The 27,122-nt window shown below is 50.9% G+C and overlaps 8 protein-coding genes across 8 annotated transcripts; 4 read left to right on the plus strand and 4 right to left on the minus strand.

Annotated features, from left to right (window-relative positions):
- Positions 1 to 384: 384 nt before the first annotated feature.
- On the plus strand, positions 385 to 3,962 carry ASPVEDRAFT_54535 (Zn(II)2Cys6 transcription factor domain-containing protein; the record flags this gene model as incomplete). Its single annotated transcript, XM_040814943.1, has 6 exons — positions 385 to 832; positions 893 to 1,950; positions 2,545 to 3,190; positions 3,248 to 3,255; positions 3,477 to 3,613; positions 3,665 to 3,962. 6 exons carry the CDS (start codon positions 385 to 387, stop codon positions 3,960 to 3,962), a joined length of 2,595 nt encoding a protein of 864 aa, XP_040670114.1.
- Positions 3,963 to 4,881: 919 nt separating this feature from the next.
- Positions 4,882 to 6,768, plus strand: ASPVEDRAFT_135383 (MFS transporter; the record flags this gene model as incomplete). The annotated part of the gene is made up of 3 exons (XM_040807209.1): positions 4,882 to 5,053; positions 5,104 to 5,355; positions 5,411 to 6,768. The coding sequence occupies 3 exons, from the start codon at positions 4,882 to 4,884 to the stop codon at positions 6,766 to 6,768; spliced, it is 1,782 nt and encodes a 593-aa protein (XP_040670115.1).
- A 699-nt stretch (positions 6,769 to 7,467) lies between these two features.
- On the plus strand, positions 7,468 to 8,268 carry ASPVEDRAFT_135462 (SDR family oxidoreductase; the record flags this gene model as incomplete). Its single annotated transcript, XM_040807217.1, has 1 exon — positions 7,468 to 8,268. The coding sequence occupies one exon, from the start codon at positions 7,468 to 7,470 to the stop codon at positions 8,266 to 8,268; it is 801 nt and encodes a 266-aa protein (XP_040670116.1).
- A 447-nt stretch (positions 8,269 to 8,715) lies between these two features.
- On the minus strand, positions 8,716 to 18,414 carry ASPVEDRAFT_134896 (uncharacterized protein; the record flags this gene model as incomplete). Its single annotated transcript, XM_040807179.1, has 8 exons — positions 8,716 to 9,157; positions 9,211 to 10,345; positions 10,745 to 10,846; positions 11,215 to 12,808; positions 12,864 to 13,676; positions 14,592 to 14,774; positions 14,854 to 14,938; positions 15,497 to 18,414. The coding sequence occupies 8 exons, from the start codon at positions 18,412 to 18,414 to the stop codon at positions 8,716 to 8,718; spliced, it is 7,272 nt and encodes a 2,423-aa protein (XP_040670117.1).
- Positions 18,415 to 19,836: 1,422 nt separating this feature from the next.
- On the plus strand, positions 19,837 to 20,812 carry ASPVEDRAFT_54540 (ribulose-phosphate 3-epimerase RPE1; the record flags this gene model as incomplete). Its single annotated transcript, XM_040814944.1, has 3 exons — positions 19,837 to 20,079; positions 20,204 to 20,455; positions 20,549 to 20,812. 3 exons carry the CDS (start codon positions 19,837 to 19,839, stop codon positions 20,810 to 20,812), a joined length of 759 nt encoding a protein of 252 aa, XP_040670118.1.
- A 406-nt stretch (positions 20,813 to 21,218) lies between these two features.
- On the minus strand, positions 21,219 to 22,245 carry ASPVEDRAFT_30822 (uncharacterized protein; the record flags this gene model as incomplete). The annotated part of the gene is made up of 2 exons (XM_040810393.1): positions 21,219 to 21,920; positions 22,030 to 22,245. 2 exons carry the CDS (start codon positions 22,243 to 22,245, stop codon positions 21,219 to 21,221), a joined length of 918 nt encoding a protein of 305 aa, XP_040670119.1.
- A 995-nt stretch (positions 22,246 to 23,240) lies between these two features.
- On the minus strand, positions 23,241 to 24,071 carry ASPVEDRAFT_85764 (uncharacterized protein; the record flags this gene model as incomplete). The annotated part of the gene is made up of 1 exon (XM_040817738.1): positions 23,241 to 24,071. The coding sequence occupies one exon, from the start codon at positions 24,069 to 24,071 to the stop codon at positions 23,241 to 23,243; it is 831 nt and encodes a 276-aa protein (XP_040670120.1).
- A 1,243-nt stretch (positions 24,072 to 25,314) lies between these two features.
- Positions 25,315 to 26,986, minus strand: ASPVEDRAFT_152731 (uncharacterized protein). Its single transcript, XM_040808321.1, has 4 exons — positions 26,563 to 26,986; positions 26,415 to 26,498; positions 25,620 to 26,359; positions 25,315 to 25,565 (listed from the first exon to the last, which is right to left on the minus strand). Exons 1-4 carry the CDS (start codon positions 26,944 to 26,946, stop codon positions 25,496 to 25,498), a joined length of 1,278 nt encoding a protein of 425 aa, XP_040670121.1. The 5' UTR covers positions 26,947 to 26,986; the 3' UTR covers positions 25,315 to 25,495.
- Positions 26,987 to 27,122: the final 136 nt, after the last annotated feature.

Below are 27,122 nucleotides of genomic sequence, written 5' to 3' on the forward strand. Positions count from 1 at the left end.
ACCACTAATGGTGATACAATTCCCGTGATAAGCATTTGCCTCCTTACCTAATATGGCACAAACCTTGCATGTTTCCCAACAGCAACAGGTCGAACACCAAAGACGTCTAAGGGCTTGTTGGCACACCATGTGGTACGTGGTTCGTGTAACATGAGAGGACAGCCGGAAAAGGAATGCAGTGTCATTGCTACCCAGACTCCACCTGCACTTGTTGCAATCTTATTAGGAGAAGCGTTGAATGCTTGTGGGGTTGAGACGGAAGGATACGCCATGCGGTAGACCGCGTGTTTCCATATATACCACGCCGAAATGGTGAATGTTGGTGTTTGAAGCTCGCGCTAGTGCCATAAACCAGCGACAAAAGACACTTTTCAAAATTCATCCATGGAAAGCGAATTATCTCCTGATAAGCTGCCCAAGAGCGTCAAGGTTCGCTCAACGTGCAATGCGTGTCAACAAGCAAAGATCCGTTGCAGCCATGAAAGACCTTCCTGTAAACGATGTCAGAAACATAACATAGACTGTGTTTACAGCATATCGAGGCGTTTGGGGAGGCCGGCTAAAAAGAGAGACCCGAATCTTGATCCCTCTATGGGTCAGGCAGGGAGTGATGGGCCATCGAATAAAAGGTTACGCGGCCAGAAAAAGAAGAAGGCTAAAGAAGAACCCCTTGCAGACTTCGATACTAGCGAACAGTCTGTCGATGGTGAGAGCAAACCTCTATTCGACAGCCTTACTTTCGACCATGGACACATTGACGACGTATCGAATGGAGATGCCAGCTTGCGCACCCCAACTTTCATGGACATCGTCACGGCCGCACCCTTTTCAAGTTCGTCCACTCAAAATAGTTTCATACTAACGGTTAGACTGACTTGTGAGCGTCATATAGTGTCCAGCGATATCGATATGGCCTCCGATAGTTGGCTGCACGAGTTCATGTCGAATCCGTTCACCGACCCTACTCAAGGTTGCTCGTTTGTCGATCCGTTCGAGAACAATATTGGCATTGACGACACGACAACGAGAACATCGACGGATCAGGATAGCCTGCCAGTTCAATCGGAACGGCTTTCAGACTCAACACCAGACGCACTCGATTTAGCCTCACCTTCAAGCTACCACCCCGCTTTCAATGGCTGCTTAACTCACAGCGAGTCCGTGGCTAATGCTTCTCAGAGCTGTCCTCAAGGCAACTCTGTTTACCCTGAAAATCCTAAGCACGAGACTTCTCTTTGGTCACAGCAACTTCCCTCTCTAAGTGGGCCGGAGCCATCAAGTTTCTTTCCTCAGGTCAACCCTTCGAAACGAGCACATGACTACAGTTTCTCCGATGAAGGATTAGTGACAAATGCCAGCAGCATTTCGAGCATCTGCCCGTGTCAAAGCCATGATCATACCGTTCGGGACCTGATCAGAGTAAACGCCTGCGCTTTGCAGACGGGCCCTACGATTGCTATCGACTCAATCCTAACATGTCAAAAGGTACTGCAGCAGTTGACTGAAACAATACTTCAATGCCGAGGATGCTCTCAGACAAGGATGAACTTCCTCATGGTGATAATGTTCAGTATTGATAACCTGCTTGTCGCCCTTGACACAATCACGTCAGCCGAGAACGATGTGGTAGAAAGGCTGTTTCCCGAGTACTTCGGGACGCTATCTCAGGGCTACAGAGCTGACACTGGGGTCACAAACCACAATCGACGATTCAACGTGAGTAGTGTGCCACTTAGGGCGCAGCTCGACGCGTGCCCGTTAATAATTGGTGGTTTCTGTGTGCCGTCTGAGGAGAAGTTTGCATTCGTGAAGCGAATTTTGCATCGTCGCTTGGCATGCTTGCAACGGACAGTCCATCGAATCCAAGTCTACACGCAGGAATATCTGGCACCGTCGGCAGGTAAAGTGACGATGATGAAAGAAATCTATCAAAGGCTGCGGTTGATTATGGTGAAACTGAATATGTTAACGAGGCCGTGATGTAATAATTTCTTTCAGATGCGTGATTCAAATCATTATTCAAGCGTACCATCTTTATTTGATAGTCAGAAGCCAGCGTTGCACTCAAGTATCATGGGGGTGAACGTAGCTCTATCGCCTGTATTAGGAATTACTTCCTTCCCAACGCCATCGCCGCTGAAGACTAAAAGCTATTTCGGGCACCTGGAGAGCATCAAAGATCAATGTGGCCCATACTGGGTTAAAGGTTCCGGTAACCATACCCTAGTTATGGTTTACCCTAGATAACTGTGCGACCCTCGACGGGTCGGAGTGAGTGTGTGGTTCCACGATGATTTGGCGACATGAAGGGACAGGCTAGCAAGACTTTCGCACTGGTGTGATGAGTACTGTGAGGCTGATGAAATGACGCTTCCCACGAACCCGAGGTTGTATCTCTCATCCGTGAATACCAGAGCATCATATGCACGTGAAGAACTGGGTTTTGAACCTCGATACTTCCATTTATATTAGCTTCTTCTGTTCCACCCAGTACCGGTATACTAGGTGTGAATCATTCGGGGGTAGAACTTGTGAATACATCAGAGTTCAACAATGCCGACATACCCCAGTCCCAACACATCGAAGCCTGGCAATACCTATTTGTCAAAGGAAGTATCCGACCGCATAATTTATCAGCTTATTCTTGCCTCGATGGAATCTGATACCGGATGTCAATGTTCGATTGGAGCTTTGCATATCATGAACGAGCTTCAGGGCGTGCACGCAGTGGTGGAATTGGAAACAATCCTAAGCTTAGTCGATCGTATACATGGCCTAGGCCAAGCGATGCTAAGATGTAGGGATTGTAGAGCCAACCCAGGTCCCTCTCTCATGACTCTTCCAGCCCTTACCGACCAGTCTCTTGCTCTCTTTGAAGCAGCATGTCTGACCTACAACGTCACCCGAAAGGACGTTTTATTCGACTCGTCATTGCCGGTATGCATACCAAGCAAGTCGCAACTGGGTCAGATGGAGCTGGAAGACGAAGAGACTGGAGTTCTAGTGCGCATGTTGCTTGGCAAGTGGTCGATGAAGCTGTTGGAGCTGCTGAAGGGGCTGCGGTCACTATCTAAGGATATTGGTCAGTTGCACAGAGCTGGTGTTGGGACATCAAGAGCATGTGAGCCATCCGTCGAGCCTGCGATCCGTCGTCTTGTATTGTTTATGGAGCAAATCGAAGGAGATTCAGGTGAGCAGATCAGTGCCGATATTTGTTTAGTGCAGGGTCTGACCAAACTTTAGGGAGCTAAGTGCGTGGACAGTGGCGAGACGAAATAATAGATAGTCGTGAAACGAGCCGGTTGGGATAACAGCAAGCGAAGTTGTAGGTCACAACGATTAGAACCCTTAGGATATGGGAAATTAGTAATAATAGGCTGCACATGTCTGAAATTCATGAACTCCCTCCAAAGATCACTCTCTAGACCCAACGCCATATGACGAATATCAAACTCGTCGACATCAAGCCAATGCAGAATATCGGGTCAGCGGGGCCAGGGACGTTCGAAGTAACCCGTCCATTGACCCCAACCGAGAACTTTGCCAATCAGGGCCCTTTTGACTTGACTTTTAGTCACTTTATCGGGGCGATCAAAGTGGAGAGGCTCATCTAGTGCGATTATGGTATAGATATAACGATGGACTCCGTGGCCCAGGGGCGCAGCAGCCCCGATGTAGGGTGTCCCTTTCATGGTCGGGACAAATCCCCACCCCGCCAGGGTGAAACGCCCGGCACAGTTCATGTCCTGCTCAATATCATCGTGGTAGGCCTTGGTGGTTGTAGGTGGAATACCAAAAAAGAGTCCGTGAGTAATAATAGAGAAAGGCATAGGCGCGTCAACGTCTTCGCAAGTCAGAACGTATTGTTTGATGTTGAGATCGGAGGGCGCCCTCCAATGCAACTCTGGCACTTTTCCACCACTACCTTCAGCAAGACAGGTGTGATCTGGGAGCAGCGGTGATCCAGAGTGGCCACACTCGGGAGCTTCTAGAATCATGTTGGGCTCAGATTGATCTTTGAACGCGTGATGCTTGATAATCTGTCGAGAGTCGTGGCCGCGGATGCGATACAGCAACCGGCTCAAAGCGAAAATAAGCCAATGAAAGACAATCCACATTGTGAAAGCCGTAAGTTTAGCGAGTATTGATTCTTGTGGCGCAGTCTGCGGGCCAACCGGCGCTTGGTGCCAGAAACGAGGGTGAGGCAAGACTAGTGCATAGGGACAGGAATGGAGGTAGCGACAGTGGGACGTGGTGGCGTACTATAAGATATGGTCAGACAGGAATGGATTGTCTAGGGAGTCAGGGGGGAGGAAGAGGAAAAGATGCACGAAAGAAGAGGTGAAGGGAGAATGGAGAGAAGTGACCGGACTCCAAGCAGCAAGAGCACAATCGGGCCGGGACCGGCGACAGTTGCTTGTGTAGGGAGGCCCGGATAATTTTGAGGGAGCACAAAAAAAATAATTCCATACTGCGTAGATACCGGAATCTGAGGCCATCTATGCAATACTGACAGTCCCATGTGTGCAAAATAATGGTCAGCACAGCAGGTGCAGTTATAACCAAAACAGTCCTGTTCACTGCAGTATACAATCTATCGACCAATCACAGTGTAGGAGACAAAGCTCGCACCGCCTGCTTAAATCAACATAATACTGCCGGATATCCCTGGCGGTGAGGCCTATCCGAGCCTTCCGCTGCCGCCAGTCCCGATCTTCGTCATCAGCACAAGAACGCAAGATTGTTGGACGACCAGACGAAGCACTGCTGCTGGCTCCACCGCAGCACTGCTGGGTGCTGGTTCCTCCAGCCATGCTGCTCTCTTCAAACTTTCGTGCCCGTCCAATGTTGTTCTCCTGAGTTCTCATCTCACCAGCTCCCATGGCGTTTTTCTCCCAGCTCGCCTCGTCGCCCGAAGAAGCGGACGCGGACTCCGATCGACACCGATCTCCGCGCTATCCCGGCGAGGATACCACCCCCACATCTCGCCGCGAGATTTGGGGGTGGTACGCCTACGGAATCGCTGCCGAGGTATTCGCGGTATGCGGTGTTGGTATGCACTTCAAGACCGGGCTATTTGATATTCGAAGCTGAAGTTTTCAGGCTCGTTTCTCCCCCTTACCTTGGAGCAATTAGCCCGTGAACAGGGCCACTTCCGCTCCAGTAACCTCCCATGTGTCGGTCCAAACGCGCCTTCTGCGGCCGGTAACGGGACCGCATCGACGGACGATGTATGCGTGGTCCCATTAATGGGATTTAATGTCAACACGGCGAGTTTTGCTATGTATACCTTCTCGCTGGCGGTCCTTGTCCAAGCTTTGACGCTTGTATCCTTTAGCGCACTGGCAGACTACGGTAAGACAGCAGTAAATATCCCGTTACAAGATGCATTATGCTGATTTCGTTGCAGAAAATAACCGAAAGACCCTTCTTCTGGCATTCGGATTTATTGGGTCTGCAACGTCCATGCTCTTCATGCTCATTGCGCCGCCAGTATTCGTACTCGGGGCCCTCCTCGTGGTTATCGGTGTCACCTGCCTCGGCTCGTCGTTTGTCGTTTTGAATTCGTTCCTGCCCATCCTCGTTGCCAATGATCCCTCGATTCAGAATGCGTCAGATAAGAATGGAGATGAGCTGCATGACCTTCATACGGACCCGGATGAATTCTCTCTACGGTCATGGACGGATGATGAGGATGGCGGCATCCGTGCTTCCCCAGCGGAACCCCGGGTGGAATCCGGGAAGACTTCTAGCTCCACGTCTCCTGAGCTTCAGCTCTCCACGCGTATCTCCTCCCGAGGTGTTGGGCTTGGCTATTGTGCTGCGGTCTTCGTACAAATCCTGAGCATCTTGCTCTTGTTCACATTGTCCAAGACGTCCATGGCCAAATCAGTTCCCACGCTCCCAATGCGACTTGTTCTACTCTTGGTTGGAATATGGTGGGCTTCTTTTACTATCGTCTGCAATCGGTGGTTACGTAACCGTCCTGGCCCACCGTTGGACGACATCACTCCGGGTTTAGGCTACCGACAGAAATGGCGCGCCTGGCTACGTCTCGTGGGGTTCGCATGGAAGTCTCTCTGGAGGACAATCAAGGTTGCCCTGCGTCTGCGTGAGGTTGTAATATTCCTCGCCGCGTGGTTCTTGATCTCAGACGCCATAGCAACCGTTTCTGGGACGGCGATCCTTTTTGCGCGGACGGAGTTGCATCTCAGTACCGTTGCTGTTGGTTGCTTGTCAGTCACGGCCACAACTTCGGGAATGGCGGGAGCGTTCCTGTGGCCTGTCGTGGCCCGGCGGTTCCGGCTAGCGTCAAACCACACCATTCTTCTATGCATAGCGTTGTTTGAGATTATTCCACTGTACGGAATGCTGGCCTACATACCTTTCATCCAAAATTGGGGTGTGTTTGGACTCCAGCAGCCGTGGGAAATCTTTCCTCTTGGTGTCGTACATGGGGTCGTCTCTGGGGGGCTCGCATCCTACTGTCGTTCCTTGTTTGGAGAGCTGATCCCACCAGGTAGTGAGGCTGCGTTTTACGCACTGTATGCGGCCACCGACAAAGGAAGTTCATTTGTGGGACCGGCGATCGTCGGCGCCCTCGTCGATGCAACCGGCTCTGTCCGGACCGGTTTCATTTTCATTGGAATACTGATCGTTCTGCCAATGCCACTAGTGTGGATGGTCAATGCAGAGCGTGGCCGACGAGACGCCGTGGCAATGGCAAAGCATGCGCCTGGCGAGGAGGGAGAGGGGTTGCTGCGCTAGACAGCATTATGTATACGAGGGTAGAATTATAGATGACTGAATGCGATATGACACTAGAGCAATTGACGTAATATCCCAGCTCGCATTAATTCGTAGATCAAAAAAAAAAGATCGACACGTCGAACGGTGAAGATTGAGGTCGGACACGCGAGTGATGTGTTATCATCAGTCACCTCTCCGTCAGCCGCCGCTCTCCCAACCCCTCACCAGATGCTTCAATCATCCATGACCAACTCAGCCATGGGCGGTCCGAGAAACTCAAATAGTCAGTTCATCCCTATCAAACCCTGCACTTCAAGATTCGCCCCTTGCTTAGCATATTTTCTCTAATGCTGACCTCGCTCGTTTACTACGGTAGCTGTGCAGTTACAAGGCAGGCAAGGTCCCCACACCCCTCTTCGTGGCGTCATAGACCCAGCCAGGCCCCTCACCAAGCGCAGAACAAGAAACAGCCTGAGACCCCTCCACCGAGCTCGCTGGCGACTGGCAGTCTAGAAATGAACACATAAATAGCAGCCCCATTTATCTTGTTTTCGAGTGAAATCACATCGACATCATCGCAAGCTTCTTTCTTTCATATAAACCTGCTTAATTCCCTACATTAAGCATTTGCCTAACCTACCGTAACCAGTCAATACTTTACTACCCTACCTTACCTTACTTTATATTTACCTCCCTACGCAAATACAACCACCCACCATGCCTCAGCAAGTCCCCAAGGCCTCTCACCTCCAAGACCTCTTCAGCCTAAAGGGCAAGGTCGTCGTGATCACCGGCGCCTCCGGCCCCCGCGGCATGGGCATCGAAGCCGCCCGTGGCTGCGCCGAAATGGGCGCCAACGTCGCAATCACCTACTCCTCGCGCCCCGAAGGTGGCGAGAAGAACGCCCAAGAGCTAGCCCGCGACTACGGCGTCAAGGCCAAGGCCTACAAGCTCGACATCGGCGACTACGCAAGCGTGGAGAAGCTAGTGAAGGACGTCATCGCCGAGTTCGGACAAATCGACGCATTCATCGCGAATGCCGGACGGACCGCCAACTCGGGTATCCTGGACGGCTCAGTCAAGGACTGGGAGGAGGTGCTGCAGACGGATTTGACGGGAACGTTCCACTGCGCGAAGGCTGTGGGGCCGCACTTTAAGCAGCGCGGGTCGGGCAGTCTGGTTATCACCGCGAGTATGAGCGGCCACATTGCGAACTTCCCGCAGGAGCAGACGAGCTATAACGTTGCGAAGGCTGGGTGTATCCACATGGCGAGGTCGTTGGCGAACGAGTGGAGGGACTTTGCGCGTGTCAACTCCATCTCGCCTGGTTACATTGATACCGGGTTGAGTGACTTTGTCGACCAGAAGGTTCAGGACCTCTGGCTCAGCATGATCCCTATGGGCCGAAATGGCGATGCAAAGGAGTTGAAGGGTGCCTATGTCTACTTGGTCAGTGATGCCAGCACTTACACAACTGGTGCGGACATTGTCATTGACGGTGGATACACTGTGCGGTAAACGCTGTGTTTATATACAATTCAATCGGAGCTTGGTTGGGTAAGGTGTTACGGTGGAAATGAGGATATATGACTAAATGAATGCAAATTGTAATGAATTTATTTCCTTGACTTAACAAATGGAAGAGAACTAAACTCCATTATTCTGCTGAAATGAAACTAAATACTACGATTTGACGAGCAGCATAATCTCAGGCATGAAATCTACCTGGTTCTCGAAACAGTTCCAGCTGGGTGTTTCCGATTTCATGGTTAAAAAGATGAATATTTGAAATATATACAAGTAAATTGTTTCATCAAGATTCCATACAATAGTCGTCACGGGCCATCGCAAATTGTCCAATACACTGCACTGGTCCAAGGTATATTTCCCCCAAGGTTCTCACATATTCCATAAACCCAATTTCGCTGAATTTCAGAGCGAATGTAAAAAAGAAATAATTTCCGTTTAAACAATTGCTCTCTTCTTAACACCAACATTCAAGCCCAGAGGCTTCCGTAGGAAACCTTCACTGGTCTCCATGGGCCCTTCCTGCTGCAACTGCCAGTCAAACATGCGGAATACAGTAGCGCAAATAACAAGGAGTTCCATCTCAGCGACGTTACGGCCAACACAGGCGCGAGGACCGGTGCTGAAAGGAATGAAGGCAGCCTTCTGGCGGGGGGTGAGGCGCGCGGGGTCCCAGCGCTCGGGAACAAAGTCGTCGGCATCGGGGCCCCAGATTTCCTTGGAATGGTGGATTGTATAACTGGGGACGGAGAGGACATCGCCACCCTTGAAGACGTGGCCACTAATTTCGACGGGTGCATTTCCTTCGGGAATCTGACGGGGGAGACCCATAGCGGAGGTACTGTGAATGCGCATGGTTTCCCAGATGACCCATTGCAGGCTGGCAAAGCGGTTAGCCTTATTGAATACTGAAACAGGTGCTATTTAACTTACTATGGAATGTCCTTAACCATTGCGTGCGTAGGAACATCGATATCCTTAGGGATGGTCTCATCCAAGCACTTGTGGAGCTTGTCAATGACACCTGGAGTGCGAAGACACCAGTAAAGGATGGCGCAAGAGGTGTTTGAGGTAGTGTCAGAGCCAGCGATCAATTGGGTCAAGGCCTCGGCGGTAAGTTCAGCACGGCCAAGCTTATTGCCGTTGGCGTCCTTGCCTTCCATCAAGCGAGCAAGAAGATCCACACGAGTGTTGTTGGCCATGACCTCGGGCTTGAGACGTTCATTGACACAGGCAACAGCGATACCAGCCAGGTTCTCAACGGCCTCAATACCGTCACGGAAGAAGCGATCGGGTAGGTATTTCGCAAACGGCTTGATAGCAGGGTAGCAGCCAATGGTTGCCGAGACCTCACCACGGCGGTTGAGAACCTCAACAGCGCGGACGTAAGAAGGAGGGTCGTCAGGGTTCTTGCGCATCTCAGCAATATCCTGGCCCTTGTCAAGCATGCCGAATGGGGCACCGAAAGCAAGGTCACCAATGATATCGAAAGCCACAAAGTTGAACCAGTTCAGAGCATCAACGGTAGCATAGCCGTTCTTAGGGTTTCGCTGTAGCTCGGAGGTGCGGCTCAGCTGCTTGACGAGGTTCTCGATGTTACCGTGAATGTATTGCTCGAACTGACCGATCGACTTCGCAGAGAAGGTGTGGGAGACGGTCTTGCGCTTCCGGGTGTGTTCCGCACGATCGCGGGTGTTGAACAAACCACGGCGGATGGAAACGAAAGCGTCATAGAAATCAGCCTTCAAAAACCCGTTTCCGTGTCCATAGACAGCCTGGATAGCTGCGTCATCGGCGATTGAGACGTGACGAGGGGCAATGCGAACGAGCTTCCCATGCTTCTTGTGGGCAGCATCGACGCTGAGGAACCGATGACCCTTGCGAGTCTGAAGTAACAACCAAAAGTTGGTCCACGCAGCCAGACCTGGGGCTGGGATATCACTCAATCTCCATGTCGCAAGGTATGGGAGGACGTAGTAAGTGGCCAGGAGGCCTAAGAGGGCATAGGCCAAGTTCTCTGGAGAGATGAGGTCTGGTTTGAGAATATCAGTAATCATGGTGGGCGAACCTGCAAGTAGGTCAGTTACCATCCGACTAAACCAGGACGATTAAGAAAAACGTGGAATGAAGATCCCAGTTAGAACGCAGAACAATAAAGCAAAGGCACTAACCCAGTTGGTGGTAGTTGAGACAAGAGAGCGGAGAATCTCGCGGCAGGCAACGCGTCGTTTTTCAACGGAGGCTCTTATCGACCGGGAAAAAAAGATGGAAAGAGGTAATTCAAAGAAATCGACTTCGCTTCAGTCCATTATGCTCAAAAACTCAAGCAAAGACAAGCAACATAGCATTCTCCATGGGGATATTTATGGAAGGCAATCGGCGAGGGGGTCCCCGAGGCAAAGCAACTGCACGGAAGTCGTGGTCGGGAGTCTGGGGTTTCGCTCACAGTGAGTGCCAGCCGACTCACATCCCCGACGCTGCTCCCCCGCCCACTTTCGTCGGTTGTTCTTCAACGACGTTAGACCCCATTTGGCGCTGGAGATCCTCACGGCCCCTCCTTGCAGTAATCCTTCGCCTGTGACTGGAGGACCATCAGGAAGCACTCTGTGGGAAGGCAAACTGAGCCAACCAGCCAAGAGAGGCGCTCTTGGAGCCAATGAAGCAATTCGACGGCTGTGGCTACCCCGCCCGGAGATGGAATTATGGAGAGGAAGATGATGAAGTTTGGCGATGCTGAATTGCTACCGCTCCGTCCATCCGTCCGTGCTCTCTTTTGCCATTTTGGGTCCCGTCATCATTATGATGCCTTAGCCGGCCCCGTGATTGGAGGTCAGGCGGCACTTCAGCCTCAGGCAGAAGCGAGACACATTTGTTCATCATACTATGCGGCTATATGCACCGGTGTATCACTCTATGTACAATGCTACCAATCATCACCCTTCACTCGAAACAGCCCACTCTTGCGCTTCTCTGCTTCCCACTTGTCAAACCAAGCTTTCATGCGCTCCCGGCTCTTCTGGTTGCCGACATTGACTGTTGGAATAATCCGGCCTATACGCAAAGCACAGCAGAACATGGTCAATTCCCGGAACGAGCTATGCTCACTATAAGGGACACCAAAACAAGCACTCTCTCGTGTGCTCCCCCGTTGCGGTGTAAGATCACGCACCGAGAACGGAGTCTGCCAGTGTGCAGAGTGGAGCACGGTTGAGACGGGCGGGTTCTCCAGCGTCCTGCCGGCCGGCGGTCGGTATGTCCATCCGGTTGGTCGAAAGCCGACTACCCGAGTAAAATGCGGCTTCATTGAGTCCAGATAGTCGCAGAGCGTCTCTGCCCGAATCTCGAAGAGAGTTTGCATGTGTACCTGAGCTTTGAGGGGATCATCTGTAAGCAACGAAGATAACTCCGGATCCTCCAAACAGGCGCATACACGCTGTTTGGCGGGCGTTGCGTAGATTTTACTCTTTAGTGCGCGTGCTATAGCGAGACATATCCGCTCTTTGCCGATACTGTAGGTGCCAATCACGACGAGTACTCGGTCTTTAGGCTTTGATTCGGTTTTGGAAGGAGCCTTGACAACAGTAGCGGCGGACGAGAGAAATTGGCTGATTGGATTTTTTGATATGGGTTTACTATTCCCAGTCTGAAACGGCAAGTGGCCAACGCTGTCATATTGGCCCTGATCAATGTGCTCACAGAGCTCAGCACATGCGCTCACAACATCTGACTGCCTCGGAAACGCGTACTTTGGGCTTAGATAGGTTGTGTCAAGATAGCAAGCATCAATTCTCTGCTGCCAACTCTTACCCGTCTTCGGGTCAATAACATCTGGACGAAGAAGAGGATGGTTCACTTGTTGTGGAGATGCTCGGAAATCACCACAATGCAAAACCCTTTGGATTCTTGTGGAGGGTCCAGAGCTCACGGCCTTCTCAAAAACAAAGATGGCGCTTCCAGGGCAATGGTTGGCCTCAATCATAGTTACTTGCACTCCCCCGGTTCCGGGAACTTCAGTCTTCTTTTCAAACTCAAGGTCAACTATCCACTTTGGATCGACCTTGAGTTGCTGACGGACTAAATTACCCGTCGGTCTGCTGCAATATATCGGCCCGTGGCGCCAGGATTTCGAAAGACCCATGTAATGATCGCTGTGGAAGTGGCTTAGAAAGTATGCGTTACATGCTTCCACTGCGCCGTAACGAAAAGCGTCCACTGATATTGAGAATCCTGTGATGATCTTATAGAACGGGCAAGTTCTTTGGTAAGCTTGTTTGCCTCGTGATGCAACATCGCTTGCTGCTGCCTCCGCCCATGCGGTGTCTTCAGCATTAGCCGTCATTATTTTCGAGAATGCGGAAGAAGCTCTCGGTGGCTTGGACTGGACAGGATCTCGTTGTGCTGGCCTGGCCACGGCAGCACGATCCGCTAAGGATACTTTCTGCGCAGACGGCCCAACATCTGTACTTGGTGTCTTCGGCAGGACCGTGCTAGGTTTGCCATCGAGACAATCATTGACATGCGCCATGGCGTTCTATTGAATATTGCCTTAGTTTCTTCAACACCCTATTCATGATGACCCAACTTACTGTTTCGTCAACGCCTTCTAAGCTTCCCTGGCATACTGGACAGGTAGACGTTTCATCTATGTTGGGAGTATCCGTGGACAGATCATTTTCATCGAAATCAAAGGCGGCCTCGCACTCTCTAACTTCATCTCCATCTGTAGCACCTAAACAAAGCTCTTCCCCTTCGACTTCATCGCCTTCTATATCGTCAAAATCCGGGTATTCATCATCTTGCATATGGCTCGTGGCTTCTCTTACCAGCGGTGGTACGTCGGCGGCGAAAGTCCGTTTCCTTGCCGTTTGATCTCCGTCTGAGGGCGTCGCTGATTCCTCCACATCTTTCTTCTCCAAAATCTGCTCTTGGTTGTCTCCATCCCCTAGATCTCTAAATGCCTCCAGTCCTTCATCCTCACTGTCCGACTCATCAATAAAGGGGCCGCTGGCTTTCTGCGCCTTCTTTGCCGTTTTCTCCGCCGAGGAAGAATCCGTCTGGGTTGAATCCATCTTCTGTCGTTTCACGGCAGATCCATTTTCATTATATCTGTCCTCGTCCTCTAATGATTTCCCATTATCAACATCCTCCTCTCCCCAAATATCATCCGGTGTGCGAGACCTCTCCTTCCCTCTCGGACTCCCATTATCCACAGCGTTCTTGGCTCTTTTGCTATCCCCCAAGAACAATCCCTCCTCGCCACCACCATTTGTCGAACTAGTTTCCCTCTTTAACAATCGAGGCCGCGGAGTCGTAACGCGGCTACCCGGCCTTTCTCCCTGCGCAGTAAACTGTGTAATGCGGGCCTGTCTCGAGGTCGATTGTGGCGGCCCGTCCGCTTTCTGGAAGAAGTTCAAGAGCGTGTTGTTTCGTTTCGCGGACTGGGGCTTCCCGCCAGAGGACTTTGCAGGTTTTGACGGCGTTGAAACCCTTCGGGATGATCCTGCCATAACTTCGCGCAGGGCTTAGGCTGAAGGAGAGTAAAGGAATAGGGGATTACGGTCAAGGTGCGGGGATTGCTGGTTGATCAAGAGAAGAGACAGGTCCGGTTCAGTCGAGTTGCATTGTATCGGATTGTAGAAGAGTTGTTACTCGTCTAATATGCTGAGTTCTATGGCAAAAATCTTTTTTCGAGGCATACAAAAAAAAAAAGAGAGACGATGGCGCGGTTATTAGGAGGGAAGTGTCTTATCTTGGGGGTCGCGGCGGTCTCGATTTTCGCGACACGAAATCACGTGCCAGTCTCGACCTACGAATTGGGAAATATCAAGAAAGGCTCGCGAAAAGCTGTAGTGGGATTCGCTATTTTAGCGCAAGAAATATGCGTAATGTGCCCAGGGTTCGTTATTATGCAAAGGCACTTATAGCCCGAGGAAGATAACCTCGAGAGAGTGTGACTGTTCCTCGAGTATCCTTCGGTGTTTCCAACCGGAAAGCCCTTCCTCAGCACAGGCCGTATCACCACCATAGTCCGTCTAAATTCTCGACCTCATTGTGTTTGCCTCAGACAACACAGTAGCGATATCACATCTCATCGTAAAAGCGCATTCATTAAAGTAGATAGGTCTTCGTATAAATATGTGTCGACTCAAACCCAAATCACCGAGCTTTACCCGCCTGGTTCGCGGCCTCTGCAAAATCAATCAGCGTTAGCTTAATGAAACCTAAAAAGTAAGGGGACTAAGAGCTATAGCCGTACCTCTCCGTGTCGCATCCTCCAAAAGCCCAACATCAACCTCCGACCGCGGCAGCATCACATACCGCACCACGCTACCACGAATGAACATGTTCTTGACCGACGATAGATGAGGGTATTTGTCCAGGTCTAAAACATCGATATCGTCGAGCTTGATGTTGAGGTATTGGTCGACTGATTTCAAAGTCCCCCGGATACGGATGTCATTCTTGAGCTCTATCGTGACGACTTGGTTCGTGAGGGTCTTGAAGAAGCTGGACGGGGTTATCAATTAGAGGAAGTACTATGCATGGCGTAATTAAAGGTATATACATATTACATACCTGAAGAAGAGCATGATTCCGGTTGTGCAGGGCTATAGAGGGGTAGTCTATTGCGGATGGGAAGGCGGAGGAAGCTCTGGATGGCCTCAGAAAATCGGGTCACGTGACTATCTCACCTCCCAACAGTGAATACCCACGGCAACAGTTGGGCTGCAGGACGCCATAGAATCATAAATATTCATATTTTAATAATTTATTGTAACCTAGGTCTAAATGGCTAGTGTAGGTCTCGTTGCTAAGTGTTTCGGGTTTTGAGCAAAGTATCGATAGTGAATATATATAACATTACACTTACCCGGCATAGATTGACTAATTATTAGCCATTAGCCATCCTTCGTTAATGCTTATATGTCAACAGATTTGAATAGTAAAGTTTCATTGTTTCTTCTACTTGTTATTGGTATCAAACTTCATATCATCGTCCCCTCCAATCCTCACTCATCAAAACATGCACACCAAAAACCCACCCAAAATCCACATTATTAGATCAGATTAACGATAGTGATTGATCGCCTCCAGGACGATCGACAGAAAAGAATGTGCCACCAGGGCGCAGTATTAAACAATTAAGGAATGGCAAAAGCGCAAATATGGAAAACAGATTCCAACCAACCCAGAGCAGGTTCAGAGCCTATGGTTAGACAAGGGCTTCATAGCCCAGCCGGACAAGCATGTCCAGCCGGAGCCATTCTTGCGACCCTCATCAAACACACTTCCAATACCTTCGAGCAACTTTGTGTCACCGCGACCCATCTCAACTTGCAGTTTCAGAAGCCACTGCTCCCATACCCATCCGCCGAGTAAGCCAGTGATTGGCGCGATGTCCGCTGTACTCCCCAATGGTCCTTGAACGGCTTCAGTGTCCTCGATAAGGCTCTTGACCCTGGGGTCAGGAGTCTCTCTCGGGGCCTGGGGCTTCTGCGGTTCAGTGCCCATGGGGAGGTACATCCAGCCTCGCTTGATGTTTACGAAGTCTTGCTTCCGTAGACGACCAGTGAAGCTTTTTGTGGGCAACGGGTCATAACCTCGAATTTTGAGGTTGAAGGCGAATTCGATGGATGTGGCAGAGGCATAAGGTCCCGCGCGGGAAACCTCAGCGTCCATGACGAGGTATTCCAAGTAGCCTCCAGGCTTCAGGCAGCGATAGCACTCCTTAAGACAAAGATCGTACTCGTCAATGCTTTCTCCCGCCGGGCGTTCGGTCTTAAGGAAAGCAGGGAGGGAGCGAGCCGAGATGATGTCGAACTTGTTGTCAGAGAACGGAAGCTTCCATAGCTGGGACACTTGGATATGGCGATGGTTTTCAGGACCCTTGATGGCCTTGTTGACTTGCTGGTACTCAGTGTAGACTGTGTAAATCTTGACATTAGGATACTCGTGCGCGAGATGCCAAGCCCACTCCGCCGTAGCATGGCCACCCAGATCGAGAACCCTAAGCTGACGGCGCTTGGGATTCTTTCGTCCGGCTGTGCCTGGATTACTCCGCGAAAGACGCTTTTGAGCAGGGCTCGCAACAAGCCTGCCGGCATTCAAAAACCTCAAGGCTTCCATGGCCCACATCGGTTGGCTTAATTGCGAAAGAACCAATTGTTCCTTCTCAACCATGGAAAACTGGGCTTTCTCTTGCAGGACTGAACCCAGGACAGATTTGCGGGGAGACTGCGAGAACGGACCGCTGTAGGATGGTCGCTCAGGAAGGACCAGTTCGTAGCTTCCACGAAGGCACTTGTTGTGCACACCGGACAGACCCTGGCGGGTAGATTGCACGGCATCAAACCGAGTCGCGCGGTGCACGAAGGTATCCCGACGTTGAGACTGATCCAACAAAAACTTGAAACCACGCCAGTAGATCGAATCTTTGCTCGCATGGATGGCAGGAAGAGAGCTGGGAGGTTCCGGTAACGGCTCGGAGTTCAAATGCACAGAACTCTTCCGCCTAAGTTGGGGCGAAGAGGCCTTTTGACTACTCTGCTCATCCACATCGGAAATCTGGTCGTCTTCTTCCGCAATGCTATTCACTGGGTTCGTTTCGCTGAGTGCTGCAAGATACGAGGCCTGGGCTGCCAGCCAAACGCTGGTCCTATCCAAGCTTGACATTGCTTTCTTTTGCAGTTCCGCGGCATAAGTCTCATCCTGTTCATCTGGATCATACGTGGTAGCGGGTCTCGAGAGCTCATGGACGCCTTCGGAGACTGGGCTTATTGAGCCTTCCGTTGGCGGATGCGCAGGGCTCTCTGGGATTCTGACTGCAGTCGGCGGCGCGTATACAGCAGTCAATTGCTCGTCGTTCGACCTATCCGGAAGATTGATAACTTGTTCCACGATCTCTCCTTCGCCTCGCGAAAATGGAATATTGTAGAACGTCTCGGCTGTGGCCGACGTGGGTGCTTGGCTGAAATTTGGTAGAGACCAGGTGTGACGAGCTCGAGGACCCAGCGAGTCAAAGAAGCCCCCCGGTGATGGAATGTCAAGACCGGTGAAGCTGTACTCTGACAGCTGTGAGACTGGAGTCTCATCATCAAGTGAGCGTCTCCGAGTGGCTCGTGGGATCTCTGACATCTCCTCGTTATCAGAAGTCTCGGACCAGGGTTCTGGCGTTCCCTCCAGAGGAATGAACTGCAGTGTCGCGAGAGCGCCCTCGGGGAGAGCAACCCCTTGATCGGAAGGTGTATCCCCCCGTGGAGGCTCAGCTTCTGCAAAGTAACCGGCAGTCGGCGTGGTTTGACCGGTTATCTGTGGGAAATCTCCAATAAACCGCCGCCAATCGTCGTCAGCACTTTCGATTGGTACCTCAATACGCGGTACCTCCTCGGCAGCCTCTGAGTTGTCGAGATCCGAGTGATGCACATCTGCCTCGAGATCTGGAAGAACGTGAATCCCACGCGAGTTCCAGTCGGTGTCTGGGAGAGACTGTAAGGACGGTGTGGATGGAGTGCTAAGGTTGGACACTTGGTCTGACGACACACTACCATCTAACGACGGCGTCGCGTGCATTGCCGGCACTGAGCGTGAAAGCAGCGAGAGAGCGGCTGGCGAAACAGGAATCTTTTGCGGCGGAGTCGGTGGAACTGGTGAGCTCTTCGGAGCACCGTTGAGTGATGGCCATAAGTTCGACGAGGGAATATCAATAGATGGGTACCGTCTTCGGGAGCCTTGAGATCCCACCGAATCCCTCGCTGTTGTGGGCGTTGCCATGCTCGTGGGCCGAGTGCTAGAATACGACCCACACTCGTCACTGAAATCCGAGTCATCGTCCGTGGCATCATAGAGATCATCAAATTTGTTCATCTGCTCTTGCCAATCTTCATCCGAACAACATGAGACCGAGCTCCCAGAGAGCGGCGACAGGAACCTTTGCCGCGGGGCCGCCTGTGACGACAGACCAGTGGTCCTAAGTTTCAATTGCGGCGCCGGACTCCTTTGACCATTATCGGTTGGACTATGCCCAGGCTTGTCTGAAAATTGCGTCTCGCGTGAATCCTCGATTATTGTATTAAGCCTCGTTCCTCGGACCTGCCGGGAGGGAGGGCATCTAGCTGTAGGACGATTCGGCGCAGCCATGTCGTGCCTCGTAGTATGCTAGATAAATTATAGTACGTGATCGGCGAACCGGGTCAACTCAGCAAACGGTACTTCTAGGGGTATCTCAATGCGTTCGACCCGATCAACGGGACTTCACGGAAAATGTTAAGAAAAGGAATATAGAGAAAGATGGCCTCGCTACCAGAGCTGAAGGCACGATCGAACAAACCGAGAAAGGCACGCAAAACAAAGGACAACTCCACAACAGAAGAAACAAAAAGACTTGCCGCCAGAAGTAGCGCAGGGCTTATGATAAATAGATCTCCAGCGCGGGGAGGAGTGGAGATCTCAAGAAGGCGCTTTTGCACCCGCCATCCTCAGTGCAGAACCTAATGCAACACTGCGCACACTTGGCCCAAGAATCCAGGTTCAAAAGTCTTAGGGCAACAATTATTGGCTGTCTCCAGGGAGGCGCTTCGAACAGGAGGGCCTCGCTGGGCGCTGACAGGCAGGCGTTGAGAGCCAAAGAAGCACCTAAAAAGGTCGTCACACCAATCATAATGAGCAAACCCTGACTGTGACTGCAACGAACCGCTGACCCAAATTGTTTCCCCAGTCACTTAAAATAGACATCGCTGATTGGCGTGATGGACGAACTGCAAGCGCCGGGCAGGCTATCTTTAGAAACCATCCATTTCTGCTCCTGTTTGCTGTCAGAGGGCGAGTCTCGCGACAATGGAACTTGCAGCCACTGCCGGACGGTGGTCAACAGGCAACCTTTTTGCTTGGGCTCAATATGATGCCACGGTGCCACTTGGGCGCGAGTTGTTGAGTGTTGCTAATTATGGCAGATTTCTATGCAGCCTCGTCAGTAAACATCGCTAATTAGGCACCTTTTCTGCAGCCACGCTCCAGTCAGATCAGCGGAAAAGACCGAAAAGGATATTCCGTCCGTGGTCAAAGTGTGTCGGTCACCCGACCATCGATTTGGAGATCCCAATCAAATCGGCATCGAAACAGGAACAGCTGGGCTGACGCTAATCGCCCAACCATCACCAAACCGGCGGAAGCTGGTTCCCGTGACTTGCAAGTCAGGCATCCAGGCCCTGTCGCCCCACCCAGCACCCACGTGTAATGCTTGACCCTAGCCCTTATCCAGCTATGCTGATTTCCTAATTGGGCTCTCCGGAGTGACGTCGAGGCAAAAAAGTCGGTGATATCAATCGCTGGTAATTCTTATTTGCTCTGGCCGTCATGAGCTCCTCCTCCGGACAAACAATTAACAATCACAACCCCCCCATGAAACAATCCCTTACTTAATACCGGACCACAGCTCGCCGCTCCTTTTTTTTGTTGCTTTTGTCTTCTTCTATTTGTACATATACCCTTTACATAGACAATTCCGTTGACTTGAACAACTTCCATCATCCCTCCTACGTACCCACTTACACCACCACCACCATGTCTCCCCCAGCAATTATAGCCCCCTCCATCCTCAGCGCAGACTTCGCGACATTGGGTAGCGAATGCTCAGCCAAGATTGAACAAGGAGCAGACTGGCTCCATGTCGACATCATGGATGGCCATTTCGTCCCAAACATCACTTTTGGGGCTCCCGTGGTGACGAAGATTCGCTCACATGTCCACCGTCCAACCCAACCCCACGGAAAGGGGACATTCGACTGCCACATGATGATTATGGAGGTCAGTGCCCAGAAACCCTGTTTCCCTTGCTCTCCGAGATGATCCGTCCATCCCGGCCGGCGCAGTTGGCGCAAACAGCGCAGCCCAGATCACAACGATGCTAACTAGATTGCCCCCGTAATAGCCCCATAAATGGGTCAAGGACTTCAAGAAGGCCGGCTGCGATCTGTACTGCTTCCACTACGAAGCCGCCGTCGCCTCAGTAGCGGCTGAGGACCCTGCCGACTACAAGACAACCCGCAAAACCAGCCCCAAGGAACTCATCCGGTATATCCACGACGAAGGCATGCAAGCCGGTATTGCAATTAAGCCGGATACACCCGTCGACGTGCTATGGGATATTCTCGCAACGGAGGATGACAAGGAGCGGCCAGACGTGAGTGGCTACCAGCCCGCCCCCGATCCGATATACTCCCGTTTCACTGTTTTGGACGTGTGAACAATGGCGCTAACATTTATTTCTGATTAGATGGTTCTCGTCATGACCGTGTACCCCGGATTTGGCGGGCAGAAGTTCATGGCTTCGGAGCTTCCCAAAGTGCGCGCGCTGCGTGAGCGATACCCGGACTTGAACATCGAGGTTGATGGAGGGTTAGGTGTCGGCACGGTCGACCAGGCGGCTGAAGCCGGCGCCAACGTCATTGTCGCTGGGTCGGCTGTCTTCGGCGCCCAGGACCCTGGCGATGTCATCCAGAAGCTGCGCGAAGCGGTTGATCAATACAGAAAGGAATGACTGAAACGACTGAGCGGAGTTGGTATAATTAGAGCTTTAAAAAAGGGACGGTTATGACGGAACGAGATCTTTTAATTTCGAATTGCGAATTTTCTTTCCTGCATGTGGCAATTACTTTTTTTTTTGGGAGGCTTACAGAGTTAGGGCAGTGGGAACTAGCGCCCCGGATAATAATCGAGAAGCAATCCATTGATTGTACACTTATCAACATGAAGAGCCGAAAGATAACAAGCTCAAACAAAATGCATCCACCGTGGTATCCATACATATGTAAAACAAACATGCAATGCCGGGTCATTCAAACATCCATTAATCATTAAAGTCAGCCGAAAACCATCAAAGCGCTAGGGCCGCCATAATAACGAGCGTTTGCAGAAAAGCCCAAACCGTTGTGCTGGCTATCACCTCAGCCCTCCAACGCATCTTCAACCGTGGCGTCTGCAACTGGAAGTGCTGCCCTTTGCTCGCGCAGCGACTCAAGGACTCCGTGCTGATCCCCAGAGATAGATTTGCGCAAATCCTTGGCCAAGTTCTCTGCCTCCTCCTTCGACTCGGCGGCGATGTTTGAGTTACGATGGTGGTTGATCAGGCCTAAAGCTTCAGCGTTATCAGCACGAAAGTTGGCAGAGGACACCGCAGCAATCTCGGGCACCAAAGGCGGCCGTTTTGACCCAGTCTCTGCGATTTCAGGAGCGACCGACTTGCGACGTACAGTATGCTCGCCATCTCCTTCCTTGGGTTCTGCGTCAGCATTAGGTTTCGAGGATTGGGATTCTGCAGCAGCGGCTGCTGGTGCGGTAGATTTAGTAGTAGAGGAAGTTTCCTTGGCCTTGGCAGCGGCTTCTTCGCCAGCTTGACGCAGCGCCACGGTGATGGAATCATCTTTCTGGGTTTCCTTCTCGGGAGGGTCCTGAATCTTTATTGTGCTTGTCTTGGGGGCAGACGCTTCGGCCTTGGGAGCGGGCGCAGTAGCAGTTGTGCTGGTTGATTCCGCGGGCGGCGGCAGGGGGTTGCTAGTAGCAGCCATACCATCAAAGTCGTCTTGCACACTGTTGATTTGCATCCTCAGTTCGCCAAATTCGTTCCATTCTTCGATTTCCTCAAGGTCCTACAGGTGGCATGGTGTCAGCTATATTATGTTCGTCAATGCTTGTGAGGCTAAAACCCCGTGGCTCCCCCGCTCTGTGTCAGGAGAGAGCGACGGGTTAAGAACATACGCCAACAACAGTTCCATATTTTACCAACCCAGGCAATTTCTTGCCCTTGGACCGGCGACCCCAAAGTTTCCTCGCCGCATCGTCGGTGGCGACATCAATTGCGCGGAATGGGATCTTGTTCGCCTTGAGAATTGTCTCCAAGCGCGAGGTGGCGGTGATGATATGGGAGGACCCCGCAGTGAGCGAGGTGTAGAGGTAGAGCGTGGAATCTGACATTGTTACTTGGTTATTTTTCGGATCCCACAGAGTATATGGTAGCCCCGGTAGACAGCGAATGGGATGGATGATGCAGGAGAGAAATAATAGCAGAGATGGTCAAACAACGGTTTCTTCAGGATCGTTGTGCCTGTTCTCCAATGCCCTTTTCTTTTCTCCGCCCGCTTCTTCGTTCCCCCCGTACCATGACGTGGCTGCCCAGGTCACGTGGCGATAACCCTCTGTTTTTCCCTTGCTGCAGGATGGATAACAAAGCTGCCCACCGATGTCATCAGTGTTAATCACTGCGCTGCATCATATCATTGTCCAAGCGTCCCATATTTTCGCTGCGGCGGCTCCTCTAATCAGACAATGTGAATAGCGACAATCACAGTATCCTGACCCATCAATGCCCCAAAGCAGGACACCCAAACTTCAACTACCGGAGTCAACCTTAACGCCCCTGTTATTAGAGTGCCTTCATGATTCGCGGACCAGCACCGACGGTATGCGCGATTTCTAGATCGGAGACCAAGTCCCTCAATTCTGTCCTTTACCCAAGATGATGCAAAGTTACGCCAAACTCTGTGGAGCTGGTTTCCGCGGTTATGAATCCAATGAGGTCACCGTCGCCACACCTGTACTCCAGAGTATGCCTAATCGCCTTAGTTACACACGAACGGTTTCGGAAAGCTTTCCCATTGCTGGGTGGTGGTCCCGCGATTGGATGATAGCTCCCGGGTCTACTGTAGATCCGTATAACGTATACCCAAAGTGGCTGTCTGCAGCTGCCACCTTGCGTCTGGGAAGGGTGGCTGCTATATATTGCGTAGTATGGCGGTTATGATGTCTACGGCGCAATGGTAAAGTCTGTCTTGCATGCAATGGCCTGCTCCTCGCCTGGAATTGGCATTTCTTGTGAAAAGTCTCAATGAGAAGCAACTAGAGGCAACAAAACGTCATGGGTAACGTATACACTGCATGTCGTGCGACTACCTACCTGGCCCCATATTCACCTACTCCATTTCATCCCAAACCATCTTGGCGATTTCTTGGAGGTCATGTTCTGATATCCTAAAATCCTTCTCCGTGTCCGTCGTAGGATTACGTAGGAACATTTCCTGGAACGTAATGACCAAGGGCGCCCCGGTCACTGCTGCTGGGCCATTGTGAGCTTTGGTGAGAGTGATGCTTTGCTCCCGCAACGCGGAGCGGCCGCGACTCCGGAGAGCAGGGCCAGTACTCAGGGGTGTTGGATTTGGGATCCATTTCTCATCCAATATCCTCCCTCTTGCTCTCTCAATAGAGATGATGACAACAACGTTAACCTGTCCGTTTGACTCGCTTATCCATAAATCCGCCATCTGCCGCAGATGAATGGTACTCTCGGAGTAGCCGCTCTCGATGACCACAGTTGGCCACCGCCGGTCACGCCCTGCAGGAATGGTCACGGGCCTGAACGCAGAGTCGGGCTCCTTCGAGATGTCGCCAGAGGTGACTCTGGTATTTCCGAGTGGCAACAGATCGCTGAGAATGCCCATGTTCATGGCTTGTTTCTCTATTTGTCTTGACAGAATTCTGTGTGCTACCTCATGAGGGCTGCTAGTGAGTTTGATGATGAGCTGTCGAAGTCCTCCGTCATAGAGAATCCTGGCACTTTTCGTGCCAAGGACCTGGGTTGGTCGGTCGTTGGACTCATTGACAATATGGGGGAGAACGTTCGTGAAATTTATTGCGGACGGAGGTCTGGGAGAGTTCATCTGCAGCTCGACGAATTTACGGATTCCGACCGCAGTCGATCCGATTGCTGTCGGCGTGCCGGTAGGAAGTGTGAAGCCGAGATACATGGTGGAGCCTTTCGAGGATGTGTTAGAGACCTGTTAGAAGCTAGGGAGCCTATGTTTGCGTGTTAGGTAGGCAGTGATAGGCTGATAAGCTGATGTGAACCATGGTTAGCAGCTATCAGTTTTCAAGAGTATAAACGCATACCTTTGATGATTGATTAATTCAGTTTTTAGCAACAGAAGTGTTGTTGATGAAATATATTGTGAGATTTGATATGGAGTAGGAATCAAAACATTCTCTAAATTAAACCCCAGTCCACTGATATCCTTTTTCAAGCTCAAATTTCATGACCTGGAAAATATGCTCAGCTGAGAGCCCAACAGAGAGAATATATCTAGCTGCATCCACCTGCCAGCACCTCTTCCGCCCATTATAGTGGCTTACTGCATACTTGTCAAGTGACACAACTACCTCTTTTTCCTCGCCCGGCTGGAGAACTAGTTTCTGGAACTCCTTGAGTTCTTTCAGCGGCCTGTCACGGCCACTATTAGTGCTTGACTGAGGGATACTGATATAATACTGGAGTACAGTTGCGCCGCTTCTGGTGCCGTGATTCTTAACTGAACAGGTGAATCTTATCAGTCCTTCGGGATCAGAACCCAGACTCAAGCTGGTAGGACCCAAGAGACGCAAGTTGGAGACTCTAAAGTCCGTCTCATATCCTAGTCCGAATCCAAATGGGAACAATGGTGGAGGTGTATTCTGCCGATCGTAGTATCTATACCCCACGTCCAGCCCTTCGGTATACCGAACGATGTTATCCTGTTCGCAGGGGAAATTGCCGAAAGTAGGGTTATCCTCGTCCCGTGCCGGCCATGAAAAGGGGAGTCGGCCGCTGGGGTTGACGGCTCCGGATAGAACAAGGGCCAGAGAATGGCCGGCTTCCTGACCGGGGAACCAGGCTTGGACGAGGGCTGGGACTGTGGAAACGAATGGCGTAAGGTCGACTAGACTGTTGCTGAAATTTGCGACAATTGGGTTTGGATTCTTTGACGCTACTGCGAGTATTTGGTCGTATTGAGACTCGGAGAGAGCAAACGAGAAGCGGCAAGGCGTCGAGTTCTGTCAACGCCCTAGTTAACCCAATAGGATTGGAGGCGATTGGATGGCAGTATTACTTTGTTTATGTAGGTTGGCTTTGTGTCGAGTTGTTCTGTGTTTGAATGTTTTTTGTCGAGACAAAGGGACCCAGTTTGGAGGCTATTGCGGAGAGGTTTGACCGGCTCAGGCGTGAGAAATAGAGTTCACCATCCAGAGTTGTCCTTTTCTAACATTAACTAGTTATGTTACAGGTTATTATATGCTTAGCTGAGAGCTCAATGTATTCCCGAATAATTCATCAGAACATAATTTCTCAAAAGTCAAAAGCATTTTCTCTCTTGACCCGGGTATGAATTGACCATTACACTGGAATGTGCTGCGGTGATTACAACACCCATCCTCCGTCATCTGCGCTATCAGGTAGAATATAAAGAGAGCATGCGATTATCAAATAGCTGTACGCAAGTTAGAACTCGCAGCATGCAAGCTGTTAGGGGGAGCTAACATACAGAGCTAAGCACATGCAACCCTTTAAATAGTTTATAGTTCCATCTTTGATGATCCTGGTAACTGTAAACACAGCCATGAATAGGATAACATTCATGAATATGGAAGAATTCGAAATAATCGTCTTGGCCCTGGTGCTGACGAAAACCAAAATTGGTAGCGTAAAAAAGGAGAGTCCAATGGCCGTATCAACCGTGAGATGGATCACTGTGTCCATCCGCCCAGCTTTCGCGAGATGGTATGTTTTGATAATTCCCGGAGAGCTGATTGACAATGGAAGAAGTACGCCGCCGCCAAATGGGTTCCCATAAAGCGAGACACCAACGGTGAGGAGGTTATCTGTGCATTGGATAGCAAGAATAAGGACCATCGCGAGCCAGAGAATATAAGCTGCACGAGACAGTAGGGACATCTCTACGTTCTCGAATATCGCCGAACGATCGCTGGATGCACCATCTTCAGTCTCTGTGAATGGTCGAAAGAGGTAAGTATGCGTTTTATATTTGAAGATAAGCCAGGTTAGTTGGAAGGCCAGGAGCATGGCTGCGGAGGCGTATGCGAGGAAGACATGCATATAGTCATAGTAAACATAACGAGATGCAGATGCCGAGAAAGACAACGCAGACAATACAATAAACGGGGCTGATATCATCAAGGTTAGCTGCGACATAGTATTCGCCGCAGAAAAATTAATACGATGCTCCGAGTGGATACCACCAACAAGAAAGCAGCAGCCTGGGCCCTAATTCAGATAATCAGATACTGACGCTAAGTCGATTGGAAGACGGTACAATTACCACAAGTAGGTGATTTATCAGGACTCCAATTATGAAGTATTTCGCAATCAAGATCAGTGACTCGTTTATGCACACTACGCCAACCTAGACACAGTTAGTTAGCCCAGGCCCATAGGTAGCTTTACTTTGGCAGATTTGGGCATCCTACTAATATGGGAAACACATTGGGAAGCAGCTCTGTAAGAATATTTGCGACTGTCTGGCTCGAGAAGAGCCAGATCGACTCTGCTGTGGAAATGAAGGTGGACTGAAGAGCAAACAGCGCAATGCAATTGAGCCAAAATTTCCAGAAATCCCCTACACACAGCGAGTCTGCAAAGAGACCGATAGGCACGAAGATGAAAAGTGCTTGTGTATAGTCCCTTTTGAAGGACTGAATCAACCTCTGCCCGATGCGTCCTAGGAAGAGCCCCTGTCGCACGGGGATACGAATCCACCAGCGGTCGTCCTCTGACCATGGTACAGACCCGTCCAGGTTACTGCCCAGCAATGGCCGGTGTTCGTTTCCCTCAAAATTGATATGCTGGTTCATCTGGAAACCAGGTTCGCAGTGAAGTAGGCAAGGATAAGAAGGGGAGAAGAGGCTGAGGGAAGAGAGACTGCTTCAGCCTCGTCCGGCACGACAGGGATCCTGCTTCGTCACGTGTAATGGTAAACGATCATCATCAGGCAGCCTTGCCTTGACCTCTTCCACTTTACCTGTTTCTT

This window comes from Aspergillus versicolor (assembly GCF_001890125.1).
Source record: "Aspergillus versicolor CBS 583.65 unplaced genomic scaffold ASPVEscaffold_7, whole genome shotgun sequence".
Lineage (NCBI taxonomy): Eukaryota > Fungi > Ascomycota > Eurotiomycetes > Eurotiales > Aspergillaceae > Aspergillus > Aspergillus versicolor.